General features: G+C 31.2%; 1 protein-coding gene across 2 annotated transcripts in view; it reads left to right on the forward strand.

Annotated features, from left to right (window-relative positions):
• Ptp36e (Protein tyrosine phosphatase 36E) overlaps nucleotides 1–22591 on the forward strand; it is a 172625-nt gene that overhangs the window by 86984 nt on the left and 63050 nt on the right. For both annotated transcript variants that reach the window (XM_064076881.1, XM_064076882.1), the window contains exon 4: nucleotides 12991–13078. In XM_064076881.1, the coding sequence (XP_063932951.1) occupies nucleotides 12991–13078 (88 nt within the window). The remainder of the gene's footprint in view (nucleotides 1–12990; nucleotides 13079–22591) is intronic.

Below are 22591 nucleotides of genomic sequence, written 5' to 3' on the forward strand. Positions count from 1 at the left end.
TTTACAACAATAGTTCTTTGAAGTCTGCGAAAATCAAAGTCAATCGATTATACTTCAAAGTAATGTCACGTTACATTGAATACGTCGGAGTGTCTCATATTCGCAGAGATCCAATATTTGCGATCCGTCACGGGCTATACGGTTTAAAATTTGCGTCTTTTGAAGTATGTAGCAGGCACGCGTGGGATTAGTAAAATATGATGAAAAATTTTCAAGGAGGTCGCTATATCAGAACAGAAGTGGCTTAAATTTATTGGGGTCCGGAGTATTTATCTTGGCTCCAAGGAGAAAAAAAAAGAAGAAAAGAAAGTAGAAAGGTGAAAAATTTTTAGAGAGTTTTCTACTGAAATTACAAAATATTAGATGAATTCATTTTATATATGTATTGTATAGCGCTCGACGAATGCGGTAATAATACATTAATCATCGTTTAGTTTATATTTTATCTACGATACCGGATTTGTTTTTTATTTATCACAAAATGTTGCGGAATAATAGCATTATGCACTTCTTTTTTTCTTAAAGAAACACTTAATGCTTTTCCTAGATACTCGAAAAGATTAGATTTAATTACTGTTTCAGAATTGTTGTAACTTCCCTTTTCGTAACTGAAAATGCGTCTTGGCAGCTTTCAAGAAGTCTAAGAACTCTTTCACAAAGGAATTTTCTGAAATTTCAAACTTTATATTAATCTTTATGCTTATACAACTTTTGCAAAAACTTTTTAATTGAATATTAAAACAAAGTAAAATATATAATATATGGAATAAAGCATACATAGTAAACTCAGTCGACTCGTACAACTTTACAGCCCCATTATGACAATAACAGATAGTAAAAATCCTTGCCGTTCGGGCCCGTAAAAATGGCGTGATTGATTGTATATAAACAAGGTCGTACTGAAAAGAAAACTGAATCATAATTTCTTTACTAAGTAGTAACGGTGAGTTTAAAATGTTTTATTAGTAGTTACTGTTTATTCTAGATCTAAAGAATGAAAACCCGAAACTATAGTTACCCTAAAATACGAGATGGGAGAGAACGGTATGTGTTTTTGATATGTTTGATAACCATGAAACATCATCTCCAAAGAGGACGATAAAAGAACATTAAACTATTTCCACTGAATAACTTTTTTCGGACTTTAAAGGTACATATATGGAAACAAACTTGGTCAGCTATCTTGAAATTCTTATGATATTATAAACGAACAGTAAGTACCTCAAACGTCAAAATGAGGAAGTAATAAGTTCCATTCGGCGAATGGTTACTTTCATGTTTTCTCGATATTTCACGACCTCTACGAAAAAATAGGTCCTCGTTTCCGTCTGTCCGTCACCTGCCTGTGCCGATTTTTATTAGACAGGAGATCTCCAAAATTGAACCGATTGTTCGTAAATTTAAATAAAATCAAATTTATAATTTTTCAGTATTTATTCGATTCTATTTAAGGAGCGAGGGAAGTTCTGTCTAAATAATTTTAAGCAATCTTTTTCGATTTAAACTAATTACAATTACAACTGTTACAACGTACTTTTGCTAAATTCGTTGATCGAATACATCTGAAAAAACTAAATATAGTCCTCTATGACTCCCATGGCATGACTAACCTAAAGGAACATACACAAGTGCTAAAAATGTGTGAACGAGTTGTTGACATCTTCAGTCCTGTGAGAATAACAACATCATCTGAGCAAAACTTACATTCACACCTCCGGTTTCGGACGTAGGGCTTGAGGAATATGTGTGGTTAGTAAAACAAATCACTGAGAGTGTAAAATTGAAAAAAAAATGGTTAAGAGAACAGAAAAAATAGTGTTAACTCTGATGGGGAACTAAGTACAGATGAAGTTAATTGACTTCGAGAAGATTCCAGAAGAACTCTTGTTTGAAAAGTAAGTAAACGAATTTCTATTTCTCCACAGGATACCGACGAAAAATTAAAAAGTTTTGGAACATGCACACAGAAATAAACATCGTCCTGAATGTGTGGAATATGTTCAAAATCAGAGACGGGTTCTTGGCGAATTTTTAAACTATTTCATCCACAAAGGCAAACGTCAAGTGGTCTATAAAATATTATAAAAAGAATCTTATTAGACAGCATTTTAGAAAACCCTGTTAAAAAACTAGGAAGAAATATGTAGTACTTGTCTTGCAAGAGTTTTTTTTACAACTGGAAGAGGCAAACTGGGGCAGGTGATTCTCTATACTATGTTAAAAAAAAAAAACATGAAACATGCTTCTAGGCTGAAAATTAATACAAGTGTTAATATTTAAAAAAACCGATAATAATAAATTAAACCTTAAAAAAATCTGAAATTGCTGCAACACGCTATCGCTGATTCCAATACCAATTCGTATAGGTTGATGATCTTGACAACTAGCTAGCTAGCACCCATCCCGATTAAACCAGCTTTCAAACAAAAAACACATTGAAAATGGATCAGTTACAGTGCCACATACAGACACAAAGACTGACAAAGGGATCAAAGTTATGACACCTCTGTTTTTACGTTTATTATATGTATTAAAAAAACTAAACAGACTAGAGAAACGCTGAATGGACAACACAAAAATCAGGAGGAGTAACAAAGAGATAACACAAACGCAGTAAGCAAGATTTAATTATAATTTTGAAGATCTGTAAGACTTAAAAATCTGGAGAATAATTCCATTTACGACAATGATTTGAAGACATGTTACGTATGTTGACAATGAATCAAAATTACAGTTGCACATAAGTGAACCAAAGTAAGAAACATAAAGTCACAAACATTATTCCTAGGGAAATGAAAAAGCTAAAAATTTAGCTATTTGATTAAATGTCTTATAAAAAAAAGTTGTACCGAATGTCGAATGAAACCGTCGATGACTAAACTAAAACACTTTTAAAGTTTACGAATAAGTAAAGAAAACCATTACAAAATAAGGTTATTATTATTTGTTAAATAGAAAAGAGAACAAGGATAATCATGAATAGGTATATGCGCAATAAAAATGCATGATATCGACACACTTTAGAATATGATGTTTTAAATAATTTTTGAGTAAGTCATATTAATTTCGCAATCCAGTCTTATCTTTATCCTTGCGAAAGATTTTGGAAAAAAATAATCAAACTTGTATATCTAAATTTTGAATTTTAACTTAAGCACTACAAAACTGAGTGATCTGAAATTTTGAAGATGCTTTAAGGGTATCTTGAAATCCCTAATCTGAATTTATCCGTCCTTTGGATCAAAAAACTCAATGACGTTATCTCAAAGTTTTTCTAGTAAATGTCTGGAATGTATGTGTGAATGAAGAAAATAAGAACCTGTGTACGGTACCATATATTATCTTTATACACTCTTATCAACATTTTTTGAACTTCTTAACTGCGTTAAAAATGTGCCAAAAAATTATATAAGTAGTTTGTTAATGTGTTGAACGTGTACTGAGCTATCAAGAATTAAGTACATATTACTACCATTTGTTGGAAATTTAATAATATTGATAATAATAATAATATTAATAATGTAGCAACAAAAAATTACAACTAGATGAATCTATTGTAAAGATAAAACAAATAGCATAATTTAAAAGAAACTGTTGTTTTCAATTATAATATAACAAGTGATATGATTATTATCGATAATATTTCGAGTGAAACCGAGCTGCAGATTCAACGAGTGCGAAGCACGAGTTGAATGTGCTGCTTCGGTTTCACGAGCCATATCTTCGATTATTAATCATATCACGAGTTATATTCAACATGAGAATATAATAAATGAACATATTTTTTGATAATAGAATTGATTTCGTCGTTTTGAGCTTGTCCCCAACGTTGGGAAGCCATAATAGAGAAAAAAAATTATGAAATTCTAAAATTTGTCAAATTTGACAGTTTTTAAATTTAGGTAGCAACAGACCACAATAAGGCAATAAAATTATTATCGCTGTGATAGACATGTAACTAAGGGCATGGACAAATTCTATTGGAAGAAATGGAGTCATGTGATCCATGAATTATATTCTCACTGTAATTTATTTGTTTTGGTAATTTGGTTTAGGTTGTGAGATGTTACATGTGAATCTCCGGAAAATTCTTACGGATACATCTTTTGTCTCGACAAGTCTTCCAAAGTGCCTTGTCCGTAGGTCGTAGCTCTAATCGAATTTTTGGATCAAATTAAAGCATTCTCTAAACAGATTTATTAACAAACACTGGCTCGTTTCTGATTTTGTGCATAACTTTAAATATTTTAAAACCGACATTTATTTTCAAAAAACCACTATTTACCTTCGAACCTTGTACAACAGCGTAATATCTGGAATATAGAGGCAATTACTCTAGCAGGTTATGTCATTTTATGCCCCAGTTCTGTAAGAATCTCCAGAGCACTTATCGTTCACTAGCGCAATATCGATTGCTATTTGAGATTTTACGGTTCTTTTGTAACATTTTAGCTACAAGGTTAGTCTCCAACATTTAAGCTTCTTACTACTTCTTTAAACAGCTTGCTATATTTAATTCCCTCACTCCTACGCCACTGCCCGTTAATTAAAAGAAGTTTTTATTATTCTTATGGACGAACGACCACTCATCAGTTTTCCCTCATTTATTCCGTTCTATTTCGGTCTTCGTAACGACCAAAGCCGTAAGGGTTTTTTTCTGAAACCGAAAATTCAACAAATCCTTGCTTGTTATGTTTGAGCTTAAAAGCGGCTTGTCGTCTCGGCCGGAAAATTGAAAAATCCACCTTGCTTGACGTTCTGCCTTGTCTTAACTTAATAAAGGCTGCTTTCGGGACTTTTTCGCTAAAAGCAAAGACGTGAAATTGGCGAATGACGCACAGGAAGTTTGAAAAACTGTTAATACGCCTTTATAAAGGTGGAATTTGTTTCGAGAAAAATATGTTATTATTAGTGCTCTCTTTTGAGATATTACACAAATTGTAGAATAGTCCTATTGGTTGATATACCAGCTTACCGTATTAACAAATTTTGAATATAAGAAGTACAATTTTTGCAAAAATATATTTTACAAAAATTCAGCAACACCTGCTGAAGGTTATTTGAGTTGAAAATGGAATTGTTTTGTTATCTCCTTCACTCAAATGATGACGTCACATCTAAATGTTTCTAAGTAGATCGCAATTCCTTCACATGTCATTTAAATAATGTTTTTATAATCGATATATAAATGGCAACTGCTTTGGGAACATATAATTTTACTTGTACTAGTCAAAAATGCTATGAAGTATTTTAAACAGAAAACTGAATTTCAACATTCTCGTTTTGTTTTCTTAGTAGTAATTCGTAGGTGTTTCGCAAGGTACTCTCCATGTGAAATTAAAAATATCAGCCTATAATTTTTTATATCCGTTTTATTACTCGACTTAAACATTTTTGTTTTTAAATGTAAAACGAATTTTCTAAAAAAATATGTAATAGAATTTCATAGCAAAACCCAAAAGTTACTTTTGTCATTTTTGCTTTGTCCAACACATTATTTATGTTTCTCTCCTTCTTATTCGTGCATACTGGAAATTTGCCACACCTTAAAAAGCGTTAATCTATCCTTTTATCTAACAACGTCGTGTATCGACCGTGACACGAATCGCTAATTTGTTTTTTAAACCCATCTCTTATCTAAAAGTTATCTCGGCATTTTAAATTTAAATCGGCTTCCAAAAAGTATCGCAGTCTGGCAAGCTCACATGCCCTCCATCCATAACTTAATCCAGCCCGGTTGAACTGATCCCCTTATCTTTGCTCGGAACATGCATTTCCTGGTTTTCTGGAACACTCGTAAACCATCACAGGCTGCACTGCAGGATCAGATAGGTTAGGCAAATTTACATAAATCACTCTCTATACGTCACGAAGTCACGACAACACCAGCACTAACACATAGTAGGTGGTAAAGTTTGCCTTCTTCACGCAATAGTAATTTACGACGAAAGTTGGAACAACAACATAACTAAGATCGAGCATTCGAACAACTTTTCCCAACGTATCTTTAATACGAAAATAATAATTTCGCCAAAACCTCTTGTCGGGGAGATTTATTGCGTCAGAATTCGCCGGCCGGAGATGAAAATACGAAATAATAAAATTATTAAATTGGAAAGGATAAGTTGGGGGAGGGATAAACCACTTGCATTTGTTTTTATTGCTGTATTACTTATTTATGCATTCTTTAGCTTTTATTTTGCATTTCGTTATTGGTTGCATAAATTGCATTGTTTATCCCGGCGCATCCTCCATTTTCAATACTATATTTTAAGTTTTTTTAGCATTAATCTTTCTATTTATATTATTATTGCATTGATTATAAGTAAGTAAAATAAGTAAACACGAAAGCAAATAATCTTTATTGTGAGAAAATAAATTAAAATTGTGAAATCTATTGGATGTTCTAAAATTTTAATAGGAATATTTTTTCAGGGATTTCTGGGGTGTGTTTCATTACTTCCACTTTTTTTAAATAATTCATAACTCTGATGAATTGAAAAAATAAATCAATATGTACTACTGTTGCAAAGAAACGCGTTTTTCGCAGCTGGGTAAAAATGCTTATTAATTTTCTTCCTTTGAAGATCTTAGTTGGTATGTTTTCCTATCACAGTACAACAAAGATAAGTCCACAAATGAGACAAATAAAATATTTTAAGTAATTTAGTCAACTATTTTCTAGAAAAATCAATTTGTGATCCATAGTTTAAAATTTGTCTTGTTTTAACTAATCTTGCCAAAAAGAAAAGTGGTTTAAATGTATTCAACGAAATTTTTGGGTCCTGAAAAATTAAAAATGTTGAAACAAATTTTAACCGAAAGAAATATTGGACGAAAAGTTCTGAATTTGAGGCAAAGATTTTTATTTTTGTAACAGATCTAAAAAAAATTAAAGGACGTAGAATTAGTAAATCTGCACATTTTATCTGAAACGTTCTGATAAAGTAGTCAAGGAGGTTACACTTTGTGGAAAGCATTAAAGGTCTTTCCATTAAAAATCAGATTAACTTTCAAATATCTCGAAAAATAGACACTCTATAAAAAAATGCCCAGATTCAAAATTTAATCATTCCATGGGGGAAATAATGCAAAAAACTAGTCCCCCTCCCTCTTTCTTGTAGATGGGGCGGGAAGTAACTTTGAGATCTTAAATAGAAACTCCGAATTTTTTTACAGATTCGAATTCTGCGGCTAAAAGTATGTAGGGTTTGTCTAAAACATTTTTGTAGATTCATGTCAGATGACGCTATAATAAACGAAATTCAGTTTTTTCTATTTCTCCAACTGGGAACTTATGCATACAATTCTGTAGTACGTTTGCAGTAAAAAATACCACGTTTGCATCGTAAATAATCAAAAATGATTCGCCACATTATTGTAGGCAACTTGAATAGTGAAATGTACCAAAACATTGTGGAAAATGAACTACCAACATTACTTGAAAACTTGAGCTTAGAAGTGCGACACTGGTTTTAACATGATGATTGTCCAGAACGCTATTCGATGGTAGCATGTAAAGTACTTGATCATGATTTCAGTAGTCACTTTTTATGGGGCTATCTCAAAGACATAGTTTACAAACAAGAACCACATTTCTCAGGGTAGATTCAACATGCATTGAATTCGAAGACCATTGTTTTGAGGAGTTACTTTTATCGAAAGATGATGAGGCGAAGAAACTCACCTAAATCAGGCACCCTGAGAGGCGAGGGAACTCATCTAAATCAAACACCCTGATACGTGAGAGGCAAGGGGATTCACGTTAATCAACTATACCGAAGGGAACAAAAAACTACTACGTCCACATTGTTATTTCTGAGTTACGCTAAAAGTAGTTTATTCGCCAGCCATTTACATTTCTACAGGTAACAATTATTTCCAAATTATTCGAAATTTTCAATATGAATCAACTTTTTGGCGACGAATTTCGAACGTTTACATAAAACGTGGTGTTTCTTATTATCAACGAATCGCAGAATCGTATACATAGGTTCGCGATAGGAGAAATCGAAAAAATTTGAATTTCATCGATTCAGCGCCATCTATCAAGAATAAAAAAAAAATGTTTTAGACAAATCATACGTACTTTTAGCTGTACATTCCAAATCTGTAATAAAAAATAGTAGTTCTTATTTAAGGTTTCGAAGTTAACCCCGACCCCACCTTCAACCACAATTTTTATTCTATTTCTAGAGCTCATGATTCAAATCTTTTATCGATATTTAGAACCCAACTTGATGATTATAATAACGACTAATTTTTTCAGTTTTTTTGCAGCTGCTTCCACTTGAACAACCCACAGCTTTACTATTAAATTAAAGTAAAAATGTATAAATTTCACAAAGCTGCATCATTAATTACCAACCTTGGTGGATTTAAACTGAATTACGATTTCACAATACAACTCTTCCACGAAGCAATTTAGAAGCAACAAGTTATTTTTTGCTACTCTACAATATACGCCTCTGTTTAGAGTTTGGCGACCGAAATTTTATTAGTATACAATAGTTATTTGTTTCATTAGTACAAAAAAAAAAAATCGGGATATGAAGGAAGTTTGCTGGTCCATACCTTGCCAAGTTCAAGGCCTGAAAACAAATTTTTTGTTCTAATAAAATATTAAATTTTTTTCTCCAAACGCTTTTATTTACCAAACTGAAAATTATTTAAGAATTAAATAATCCTAATTTTAATTAAGTATTTCGAGAGTTGATTTGGTTAAACAACTTGTTTGCAATGAAAATATATTTTTGCTTAATCAGTTGTTAGTAAAATGATAATATCCAATGTACTACGTATTATATCACCCGAAACTGATTAGCTAAAATTCGAGGTCTAATTATTTTTTGTGCGTGTACAAAAAGAAAATTACTTTTTGTATAGTTACTTAGTTAGTATGGTGATACGAACAATCCCGAAATAATATTCTTTTAGCTTTTGCAACCTATATTTAAAATTTATTTCTAATTGTCTGTATATAATTTGAAATACAGTCGGAATTTTTACGACAGAGCTTTAATTGAGTTCAAGTCAATGTCGGGTGTCAGAAAAACGTACCATGAAATAGTATGTTTACGTAATACATATAGTTCTACCTAGCAATTAAAAAACATTAAAAATTATCACAAAAAAAAACATCGTCTGTAATAACGTTATAACATGTTTGGTTGGGTGAAATGCTATATATAAACAATATTTTCGTTTAGATTCATTCAGAGACAGACATTATCTAAATTGTTTTTTCCTAATCAAAGGCTCTACTGCTACTATGATGTTAAAACGTTTTATCTAACTTAAAATGCCTTTTAAATGCTTGTATGTAGAAATGATTATTCAGAATGTTTGAAAATCAATATCGAATTTGAAGGAATTTAGTCCTTCATATTCAAAACTTAAGCATCTTGTCATTAAATGTTAATTATTCTAAATTGCGAAAATCTTTTAGAGACTTTTATTATAAACTTTGTTGAAAATCGTCCACTAAATTTTGAGAGGAACAAATCAAAAGCTACAAACTTTAGGGTGGCAAACCTGGGATTCTCTTTTCGTTACACATAAACAGAAATCGTTACATTGACCTCGTGTGGCAATCTCAGATAACGAGGAATGGAGCAACAAATCGCCAAAATAAATTTAAGCTCGTATTTTTCAAGAAGATTCCTGGATCATATTTTCAGAGTTTAAAAAAATACACCATAAATTACATAAACTTATTTAACTAATGTCAAATTAATCAATATTGTTACAAGCAAAAATTACTACGTCCGTCAAAAACCGATGATAAAAATGTTAAAAAAATAGATACTTATTTTATGGAACGGAATTGCAAAAACAGTTAAGAAATTTAGCCGATTTTACAGTTTTGAACGGCTGTCTCCTGACAACTTCATAAAAATACAACGGCAAAAAGTGATTGTAAAAATAAAGTTTATGCAAAAATATGTAACGTTAAACCCAGTATAATGGACTAGAACGTTCCTCGTCCCTGAAGTATACTCCAACAAAACAGTAAAAACCAGGGCGCGCCCCACGTATGTGCGGGAATATGAAAAAATATTTAAAGCAAATAAGGATAACCAGAATGAACATATATTCTAAGTAAGTACATGCGGAACTTCGACTGTTTATATATACATTTCCACGTATAATTTTTAAACTGATCACATCCTCTGAACAAAGAACTCATCATCTATTTGTTACCAGTGATCGCCTCAACTTATCAATTGTCATTAAGTGTAAAGTAAATCTGCAACAATATTCAAAACACTTATCATCCGTTCTGGGGGAGGTTGGGAACCGAGTGTTCGGACCAGAACACTTGCAGTCAAGGTCGAACGTCATGAAATCGTTTGATCTGTTTAAATGTGCATTGTCTTCTAGGTAGACGTTTAAAAAAATGTTGTTGCAGATGTGAAAAGATATCTAAAATCCAGATAGAACTGCTTGCGGAAGTATAAGGTTTTCTTTAACAAGAAACGACATACCTGCTCCGCTAAACAAAATGCAGAAAAAACAGAATCTGAAAATTCAATTCCGATACACATGCTAATGTTACAAATTTGCAAGCTCTAAGAAAGAATGTATATTCTACAGAGTTTTGAATAATTTTAATATCTTTGAAGCAGCTGTGAAACTCTGCTATGAAATTTAGAAGAAAAGAAGAGAAAAAAGAAGCGAATCTTCTTTTTTTTTTATACTTTTTGTGGTCTCAATGTAGAGTCCACATGTTTCATAAGCCTTGGAATCTGTAAAATGAATGCACGATATATGACGTAAATGTGTATTCTGTAGTTTGGTGGTAGTGTCAATACGGTGACCAACAGTTACAGTGTGGGTGCAGTAGAAGAGAGGAGGCCTAATAAGAAGCTTTCTATTGCTACAAAATTTCAAGAAAACTGTCAACGTCGCATTGGTATTTCAAAAACAAACTGCTTTTGTAAAGCAAGAGAAGACGCCAATCATAATATGTAAAAATATATAGGATGCTTCATTAAAAAAACGAAGTTGTATGTTACACCCTAAAAACAGGACACTCTGTATAATTAAAAATGATTTTGGAGTATAGTCCTTAAAACATCGTACAACTTTGCTCTTTTGCTTTTTGTTCTATTTCTAATAATTAATAAGATATCGAGGAAGGCGCGTTTAGTGACTCACCCTGTATACACAAAATTTGACAACAATCGATGCGGTAGTTTCGGAGTCATGAAATATGGAGAAAACATTAAAGTAGCTAGTCGTTGGACCTTACTAAAATATGTACTTCCTTAACTCCTACTTAGAAAATAAAAATAAAAATAACTAAGTACGTAAAACTGGATAATATCACAATATTAATAGCTTTTATACTTTATGGTCAAACTGATAGTTTCAGTAATATACACTAACTTATTAAATATTTGGACACAGTGAAATAAATACAGTAAATACAAAATTATTAATAAAAAGAGACAAGTGTCAGTGTTGTATTATTTTATTTAAAAAGAAAATATTAAATTCACGGAATTTTCCAATAACAAAATTTTTAAAATAAATACGTATTGAAAATATATTTCTAAAATATACATACATTTTTAGGTGCTCGATAATTATGTTTATATCCTTTTCTGTTTGTTTATTATTTCTAATTTCCTTTAACTTGATTTTCTTTTATTTTAGTGTTACTAATCTAATTATTTATCAAACAGAAAAAAACACTTCAACAAGTTAAACAAAAATCTGAAAGAAAGGGATCATTTTTATGCACAAATATTAGACTTGAAATAATTTCTAGCTTCACTTCACTTTAAAGAATGGTTTACTGTCGTTATAAAACGTAATGTACTAAGAAGCGCAAATTCTGTTTTATTTTTGCGACAGTTTAAATGATTTGACAAATTAAATTTTACAATTTATCTCAGAATTTTTTTCTAAAATCTCGGCAAGTTACTAACATTGATTCAATAATATAGAACAGATATTAAAATTGCTTTATTCATCTCTAGAGAAAGTTGCAAAAATGGATTAAATAAATGTTCGTTTAAAAAAGTTTTTCGAGATGCAAGGTTGTTCGTCGTTTACTGCCATATTCCAATTTTTTTAGAATTGTTTATATAGGGTGTTGAGAAAGATATGTATGAATCAGTTAATAAATTGATTAAATCCAAAATAGTTTCCTTATTCTTGCCAAAAACCCAGGAATATACTACTACTTTTTATTTTAATATGTAGGGGTTACCATAATAATAATAATTAATAATACAAAATTGAAAAATTTGTGAAATGACAAGTTTTCGAATTGAAGAATGTTTTTCAGGAATAATTCAACTAACTGAAATTATAAAATTGTATATTGTCTTCTTTTCGGTGTAAACCTAAGTACTGGAACAAATATTATTATTTTTCTAAAACAGAATTGTTTTCTAGCTTCCTTATAATTTAATTTGTTTCTTATAATTTTTTTTAAAGCAACTCTGAATAGTATGTTGAAATGACACACCCCACATATCAAGTCTTTTATTGGTATTTGATCTTCTATCGAAGTTTTGTCGAGGAATCACATCGTAAAGAAACGCGTTTCGATTTCAGCATCATTCATGTCAACGATAACCCACTACTTCACTTAGCTCTTCCGTTGCATTAAACTGTAACTTTAATAAAAAAATCTATACGAAATGATTATATTTTCCGCTCTAAAAATTTTACATCGGGAATGTACTGCAATTATTCGTTCCAATACATTAATAAAATTCCGACAGAAATGACATTCATGTTATAACGTTTAACGTTATAATATCTGATGATCTAAAATAACATTTAAAACTGGCAAAGAATTATTATATACTACATATTTTGCTTTTAATTTTTAACAATTTCTATCGATCCCATAACTGCATTATTTATCCCGGCGCATCCACCATTATTACCACATGTTTCAAGCATTACTCGCATTTTGCTCTTCTTTTGACGGCATTTATCACCCACTTTAATATCCTTGTCTTTTTGCAGATTGCTATAAAAGTTGAAACTCACTCCTGCCGTCACGGCACAAAAAGAGCAAACCTTGAGAAGAACCAGAACCAAAGATGCATTCCTTGTAAGTATTTGTAACAGCTCGTCATAAACGGGGAAGTTTCTGCTGATCTGTTTTCTTTGCTATTTGTAATAACTACCCACGAATTGAAACAAAGAATAACGGCACCATCAATCTTGATGGGAGTAAACTTAATTGTGTTAAGTGATAAACTGGATTAAAATAAGGTTTCAATATTTTATGACCTTTTTCACCATCAATCATACTTTTACATCTCCGATGCCATTCATTAAATTGGCCGTAGCTTGCGAGAAATATTTATTTATTGTGGGATGTGTTATAAGAGATGACCTGCTAAATCGATTTTGCTTTTATGTGTTTAGGAACGACTTTCTTGATTTTAATAAAGGTGGAGATTATTTTTGCTGAACACTATTTAGAAATTTGTGTCCCCTGCTTATGTTTTATTTAGTGACTCAGTATTAATAAAAATGTCAACTGGCCTTTGTCAATGTCACGTTTTTATCCAAGTTTTTTTTTTAATTTTCTTAACTTGAGCTTTATGGTGCTCGCGCTATTTCTAACAAAAGGCAGCCAGAGTTCACTGCCGTAAAACGGAATTATTTAGGATAAATTTACTTTACGAAACATTTAGTATTAAATGCAAAACCCGTCAAAACTAAACGTACTAATAACATAATGGGCACAAATAATAATATAATATCATTACTTGGTCTTAGTACCCGTAATGATAGAAGTCTTGCCTGAATGCCGGTCATTTCCGGGTCAGTGGTGGGTCTTAATAATGGGGTGAGATTAGAGAATAATAGCAGACTAATTTGTATGCTGTAATTCTATCTCGAAAGTTGTTTTGTTAATCTAATCAATGCATATCATTATTTGGTCTTAATACCCGTAATGATAGAAGTCTTGCCTGAATGCCGCTCATTTCCGGGTCAGTGGTGGGTCTTAATAATAATTTTAAATAAAGTTAATAAATAACATTTTAAAATTGATTTATTTTGAATAATAATCATAACCACCACTAACCAAAACATTAACAACAATAATCAAGTTATTTTTGTTAATGTTTTGGTAATAAAGTAAAAAATTCTGGAATAACATTTCGAACCCTAGAATATTAAATTTTTGGTAATGTGGTAATGTAATTATTGTCAACTTTGAAGCACAGCATTTGTGAAGAGAAATCATAAAATACATATTTTTCTCTTGGTGAAATAATGACGTTAGTGGAACTGCATAACGAACATATCTGGAATTTCTTATCGTTATTAAGGTTTAGCATGCTATTCAAACCTTCAAACTTGTTCTAAAAGGACACATCACTATTTCACGTGCCCCGCTCCTGCATATATACATGGTCTCTATAAACTTTGGAAAAAGTAAAAACAAAATGCTCAATTTAGATTTGAATGTACTACAGGCAGGTTAAACACATTTTTGTGATAACTTATTTTTATTTTGTAAATAACATGGAAATAGAAAAAAACAGTATTTCCGTAAAACTTCTTATCTACTTAATATGACTTTTCACTCGGATGACATCTTAAGAACCCAGTTGAACTTTTATTTCATTTGTTTTATGGTAGCAACCATTTTTAACATTACGGCCTGAGTTTATATTTTCCGAAAAAATGGACGGTGTTTTGTTGACAGTAAACTTTATTAAAAAAAATATTTCGATATTATTATTTTCCAATTTGAAAATATTCAATTAAAAAAATAGCATTTCTACACATGAAAATCATCATCGGAAAGTCCTCCTAACATACAACTAATTTGTGTAGAATTGAAATCGAACAGTTTTAAATTTCTGATGGAATTATTCAAGCTTTATGGGTATACAGTACATACATTTTTAGATTAGGTTATTGTTCAGGAACATTGACCGTAAACATCTTTTAGAATGATAAAAATAAAAATATCAATGCTATAAATTGCTAAAAATATTATATACATATGTTCATATGCACGTCCCATGCCTAAAAATTCAAAACGCAACCAACAATACAATTTATTGACAGTCTTTAATATTTACCATTGTTAAATTTTATATATATTTTTATACATTCTTATGCGCTTGGCTTTGATAATTTAGAAATAAACGCCAATTTTTAAGTTAAAAGCAAGAATAAATAAATACAAAAGGAGAGCTCTGAAAAACGAATTTATCTACAAATCAATGCAATAAACATTTCAAACGCTGTCCTTACTGCACTTGCCATGTGTGAAATTCACGTCAATCTTTTCATGGTTTAATACTTAAATACATTTTGCATCAATTCTGTCGAAATGTTAATTTTAACATGATACTATCTGACATTACATCAAGATGGTTAAAACAATTACCAAAAAAGAGATCATTGTTTTACTTAAAAAAGTAATAGGTCGAAGATTATTTCACCGAACTTCCGTCGGCCGTATTATAATACAACAATTCCAGCTGTTTCGGAAAATTATAAGAATTGATTTTGGGAATTTTATTTTTATGATAACCCTTATAAGCTAAAATAAATGAATGCAATGTTCAAGTAAAGGCAAACAAGCGTGCTACGCATTCGTTTCAAGTGAGTTTTTCCATTACAAAATTTTGTGATGACGTCATCAATTTTTTTCAAGAACAGGTATGTATATCAATTTGGATAAATGCAGTGTAATACTAACAGTAATAGTACTCCCAAATTTTCGGGAAAATCGAGTAAGTTGTTCTGAAATCTTGATTTAATCAATAAAATAACGAAACAGTTTAATCACGTCCGCCATGTGCAACTGAATTGAAAAAGATTTATAAGTACTCCTAGTGTAGGACAAAAAGCGATAACGCTTGTCGAGATTGTACATGTGAGAGTGAAACAGAGAAACTAAACTAAGTGACATTTTCTACGAATTGCAGTAACCGGATCACAATGCAATGTTCCAGACTCTTTTACTGTTTCGACTTCCGCTTATTAAATAAAACATTGTATTTTTTTTACATATACATCTACTCGTATTTATATAATAAATATTTTATATAAGTGTGTCTAGGTCTAGGGAGACAAAACATTTTTCTAGGGGAGACACATACTCTTCTGGCCTCCCCTAGCTACGGCTCTGTCTAGGGGTCATGAAACGTAGAGAAAATATAAAAGTACAAGGTCGCCCGATGGACTCGATTGCTATACTTCCGTATCTTACGCTAAGTAAGTAAAAATGGCTTCACAGCAATAATAACAACTACTTTAACTACATCGGAAGAATGTCATGTAGAAATTGATTTGAATCAGTTTGGCGTCTTAAAACAGAGGTTTAAGATTATTAATTAAAAGGCATGCGTATTTTTGCATTGTAGAGAGAATCGGGTGTCTCGTTCTTAATTTAATCAATAAAAGATCAATTAGAAAATGATTGATGTTATTAAATTTATTTATATAATGAAAAGGGGTAGGGTGGTTAGACAAATATATTTTGATTAAAAATTTACCGTGCTTGCGATAACCTTGAAACGGCTGCAAGATTTCAAAACATTCTATTTTGCAATTCCTGATTGTAAGCAATTCTAAATATAGAAGGCAATGATAAGTCATAAGTATAGACGCATCATATTTCGCACATTTTCGATAGGATTTATTCGGTAAAATTTTTCATTGTAGATAAATAGACACATTTTGAATAAAATTTTACCACGCTTCCGATAGCTTTGGAACGTGTGCCAGATGTCAAGGCATTTGATTTTGCAGGTCAGATGTAATCCACAAAATAAACTGACTCATTCAATAATTTTTTTGACTCACCCTCACCCCAAATTCGACAAGTATTCATAAACTACACGTGTAGGAATATGTTACTTTATACAATTTGAAACCCATTTACTATGTATCTACAAACTAAGCTAAGAATGTATTGCAATCAAGTCCATCAGGCGACTGGCTACTTTAATATTTTCTCGCTATGTCATGACCCCTAGAGTATGAAAAAATAAGTTTCCCGTTTCTGTCTGTTTGTCTGTTCGCCGTCTAGAGCCGTTTGTGTTAAACAGATAATAATCTATTAAACCGATTGTTTTTATAGGTTTATTATGAACATCATGTATATAGACGGTAAAATGCTAACCAGACATTGCCTAGTCATCGCCACCAACAATGTGATTATATGAGTATAATATTAATAATAATAATAATGTTAATTATTACTAATATTATACTGCACCTGTTCAAATTGATATACTTACGTATCCTTGTTAAAATGTTGATGATGTCATCACAAAATTTGGTTTTGGCAACACTCATTTGAAACGTGCTCATAGCTTGCTTCTTTACCTGGACTTTAACAATTCACACATAACTTTATAGTAGGGATTGTCATAAAATAATAATAAATCATAAATAACATTATTAGTGTTATATTTTTCCGAAGAAATTCATAATTGACTGGTTACTAAAAGTTGAAAAATTTGAAATTTTCGTGTAACATATTTCTCAAGGGTGACAATATATTAACCTTCACTCAGTTTAACAACGAGAAAACGAAGAAAATAAGAAAAATGTAATGTATAAGAGCTCTAAAATTACATTGATATACTTGGGGGAATTTTTTAAATTTTGGCAAGGTGTTGTAAAACGGTATATTTGTGTATCTATCTTCGTGTAGCACACAGTATGCGTTTCCTTTTCTAAAATGCTAATAAGCGCGGGCATTCTTTACCTGTGTAAATACAGTGCACCAGTCGAAGGCCGAAATAGAAACATACTAAGTAGATGTCATAATTGGTACACCTTGTCAAAATAAAATAATTCTACTCTAACAATGATTTCATATTTATGGTATAAACTATTTCGTGGTTCAATTTTAGTATTCTTGGGATGTGTCGCAGAAAATCCTAAAAAATAAAATAAAAAAACCAAATAGCGTAGCGAACGTGTTGTGCTTTTGTTTGCACGTTTCTGGGCAAAATTTTGTATGCAATTTTTGATGTGCAAATAACACTTTCGTTATTGACGCCACCGTATAATTTGCAACCCTAGCGTAGTGTTCTTTATTCTAGCAGTTAGTCAACAAGCACTTTACGGAAATGTTAAGAATTGTCGTTTACTAAAAATAGATTTCGACAAAGATATACGAAACTCAGTTGATCAAATAGAAATAATTGTGTTAATTAAAATTATTGAAATTTTAAAAACTGGGGTTATTGGGATTGTTTTACAAAATTAGGTATATACACGTTTACTTCTAAATATGTATTACTGTAAATACTACTAAAGAAAAATTCATAGAGAGTCGAAGCAGAAATTTTAAAATAAATTTTTATATTGCAAGGAAAAATATAACATAAAATCAAGAAAAAAAAAACAAAATTTAAAATTCATATCAATGGTAGGCGAGTAATGTTCAGAAAAAGGTCTAGAAGCTAATTTATTTTGAATGAAAGGTTTAAAAATATAAACATTAAAAAAATTGCGGATAGTTTGTTTTTAAAACGAGAAGAGAAAATATCCAAATGGAGAAGTACACAAAAACGTCGTAATTATGTACTTTTCCTTCTGCTTTTAGCAAATTGTCCATAAAAAATTGTACCTGATCAATTAATTAATTTTATTTCATAGTCGATTTATTGCATTTTACCCGGAACACTCACCTCTGTACTCGAATGTTCTGTCTAGGTAAACTACCTAAAGAGGAATTTGCTTTGCTTGCCACAGCCTAAGGGTTACTCGGATCTCTGGTCAACTGCATTTAAAGAGCTTTCTTCGCTTTTCTTAAAAAAGCTTAATTTTATTGTTATTTCACTGATTTAAAATAAGATTTATTACTCTTTAAAAATCTTTTAAAAACAGATTCTGATGGTATGCGTCGTACGTTTACAATAGTAACAAAAGTCTTGACGAAGAAATTTCTCAAAGTGTTTAAATAATTACATGTGTTACCATATGTATGCATGGACTTCCGTCCATTTAAGAACTCACAACAGAGTAATGCAATAAACGCCACCAAGAAAGCAAACGTAATTAAGTCGAACATATTAAATAATGCCCTCACGTTCCGACTTCAGACTGCGAGGAATAGCGCTAAATTTGCATGCGCATAACATCGGCCTAAATAATCTGCATATTCTGATATATGCGAATATATTACTTCATATGAGTCATGAATTGCACAAATGCTGCCAAGTCTCATTCACGAGAAGAAATGCGATAAATAACATGTACCGATGCCATTTGGAGCAGAAACGCCGGCAGATCATTGAGCTTTCTTGTAAACTTCCTACTCGTGACCAAAAGCTGCGGTTCCAATGCCAATTCAAGCTTGCATAAGCAAAGTTCGCTACCAACACACTCCGGACGTATAACCCAAACTTTCTTTTCGTATACGCCATCCGGCACAATAGAAATGGAAAAACGGTATAACTTTGCCGTCGAAAATTAACCAAGTAGCTCGAAGAAGTTTGTTTTCGCACGATGGCAATGTTGACGGGATAAATCGACGATGTCGGTTCGATGATCGTTGATGGAATGATACCTAATTAATTAATTTGGGAAAATCGTTGGGAATTAACTCGGATTTATGAAGGTAGTTTATTTCAAACAACAAAAGAAATTTTCCGGCAAATTTATTTAGAACAGTGGCCTACAAGCCATGTGATGAAGATAATTGGGTGTTGTTTACGAGCTGCCCTTTGTTAAATTCTAATTAATTAAATTATCCAGCAGTGTACCGAGGGCTTTATTTACAAGACAAAATTTAAATCCGAAACCCTCAAGGTTGGATGAAATATTTTTGTTTTAATTAAACATAAATCTTAATTTGGTTGTTTCGAGAAATACATTGAGCCATCGACTTTTAACGCGTCTTAATTTAATTTACCAGTCTTTGACACCGCGAGACTAACAAAGAAAATATGTGTACAATTTTATTCTACGCCAGTTTCCATCTTAGCGGAGTTCTGCACAAACTCAAATATACATATTTCAGATACCGTTCGTATTAAATTTATTCTAGTCTCAACTCAAACATCGGAAAGATTAAATTTGGGTTTTAGTAAAATATTTTAATATTAATTTTTTTGATTTTTTAATATCTGGCAAAAGTAGCAACTGCTTGGCGCCTTTAACGGCTCAAAAAGTTTTACTTTCAAACAACCGTAAAAACAAAACTGAAATAAGTTATTTATAAAGGCTTTCAAGAACTCATATGCTATTCGTAAAACAGAGCAAACTTCTACTGAAAGCTACACAAATTGTACATCGTTGAAAGTAAAAATGAAACAAGTCTTCTCCGTCATGAATACTAGCATATATTTTATCAGTTAATTCTGAATACTCCCCGTGGGCTTAAAAACATTGATGAAATATTTACCGTTCTCTTAAAGTTGTCGTTAGAAAAACAAAGTCTAGAATCGCTGCAGGCAAAACAAAAACAGGTAAATATAAAAGGAACACTACTGAACATGTTAGCTTATAATTTTTTAGAAATTTAAGCTATATGAAAAGCTCGCACAAAGGAGGTCACAAAAATGCAAATATGACGAAACGAAGTTTCTTGTCTATTAAAGAAATGCCCTTTTGTAAACCCTTAAAACATTTGGTGATTTAGTGGTTGTTACGTATTGTGCAAAAATGGTTAAAAATATGGCCTACGTTTGCGAAAAACCGATATAATAAATGGGAAATTTAGAAGAGTGGAAAAGAACTAAACATCAGAGGTGGAATTATTTCAGTTAATTAGGACACAGGCAGTGCTGCCTTTGGATAAAATGAATACAACAAATTACTCTTATAAAGATGATTCGATTTAAAAATGTTTGACAAAGCAAAATTTAGAGATGATTTCACATTTTCAGTGGAGATGAATGAGAAGAGAATGAGAGAGAAAACATGAAAGTAGCCGTTCGCCGGATGAACCCTAGCCTACGCTCGGAAAGAAAAAGTTGAAATGAATGTCCAAAAAATCTATATAACTAATATTTACCCAAGCGGTATATTCGTAAACTTCTGAAATGTTTGAAAATGAATAAATATCACCAAAACAAAAGCAAGATTAAATTAATTTTAATTCAGCTTTGACTATTGTTATCTCGCTTGACAAAAAAATTATGATTAAGAAAGTATTAGAGCACATAATATAATAGTTTCAAAATTGGGGAAAACAATTCTAAGCCGTGACATAATGGACAGCAACCAATTGAAATCCACACAGTTGCTTTCATCCTTTTTAAAAGCATTAAAGAATATTGCAAAATTGATGCACTTTTACTTGTACTTAAAATACACGTGTAATATGCAAAAAAATATTTAAAGCAATGCGTTACTATTTTTAGTTGTTAGCCAACCTGTTAAATGCAGGCAATAAATCTCAGTGCCCACACGTCTGCCATAAAAGTTTTAAACCTCAGTCTTTTCTCTCACGCAAAACGTTTTACAGTACTCCCAGAAATAATACACACAACATGAGGTTAACATCTTTTTTAAATAGCGTAATTTAGATTTTTGATCTTAAACTGTCGATTACAGTGAAACGTAGCTTACTTTACCAAACTGGAATTTTAAAGTCGTAAGCACGAATTTTACTGATTGAATTTAAAACACTTTTATAGAAACCACTAAGAATTAAGTACCTCATAATACAAGGGAGATCCGTAACGTTTTGTTGTGGCCCCTTGACAGCAGAATCCAGAATATAACGCTGTTATTCTATATGAAAAATTAAACCAAAGTTTAACTTGCTATAAAATGAAAAGCTATATGAAACGATTTACAGGTGATTTGCAAGATTTTACGATGAAAATCGAAACTTTGCAAGAGTGTATATGATGTATCAGAAAATAGTTGCCAATACACAAAAATTAATTCCCTTATAACTATGAACTCCAATATAAAAAAAATATTGTTAAAAATATAATAAACCATATCAAAACCAGAGCGGAATGATGTTTTTATATAATAAATTGTTGATATGTGATATTTTCATATTTATAAGTCTTTTATGTTTTTGATCTCAAAAAGAAAAAAAAGATATATTACTTTTGTTTGCAACAAAATTAGTGGGTTATCTCTACACGTTTACTACTAGGAGGCGTAGTGTTGACACTAAATATCGATCATCAGGGAGTAACCTGATATAAACCCTTGAACAATGTGATGTAAAATTATTGACTAATAAATTAACCATAAATTAAGTTGTCAATTTAATTTTTTATTTTAATTCCATTTTATTTTTGACTCCACTGTATTAAGGACACTGTACCAAGTATTAAAATAATAAAACATCTAATTTTATTCGATGCAACAATAAAAAGAAAACAACGTCATTTCAGCATGTTTAATAGTAGAAAACTTCACTAACACAGCACAGCTTTTAATTAATTTCAGCAAAAAATTGCTGTTAATTTGCTGCCTAGTTTGAACATTCTGACAAAGAGATCCGGGCAGATGCCCGATAATCTGGGAGCTTCACATCACCATAGAAACGCTTTACCTGTACCTTGTATTTCTCGGAAACATGTTAAGAAGAGTTTAAAACAAACACAAATTGAGGTGTGTATTCTCCTAACTTGAATTTTATTATGCCAAAACTTTTTTA

This window comes from Zophobas morio, unplaced genomic scaffold (assembly GCF_036711695.1).
Source record: "Zophobas morio isolate AGI-343-1 ecotype UQ-CSIRO unplaced genomic scaffold, CSIRO_AGI_Zmor_V1 ptg000108l, whole genome shotgun sequence".
Taxonomy (NCBI): domain Eukaryota; kingdom Metazoa; phylum Arthropoda; class Insecta; order Coleoptera; family Tenebrionidae; genus Zophobas; species Zophobas morio.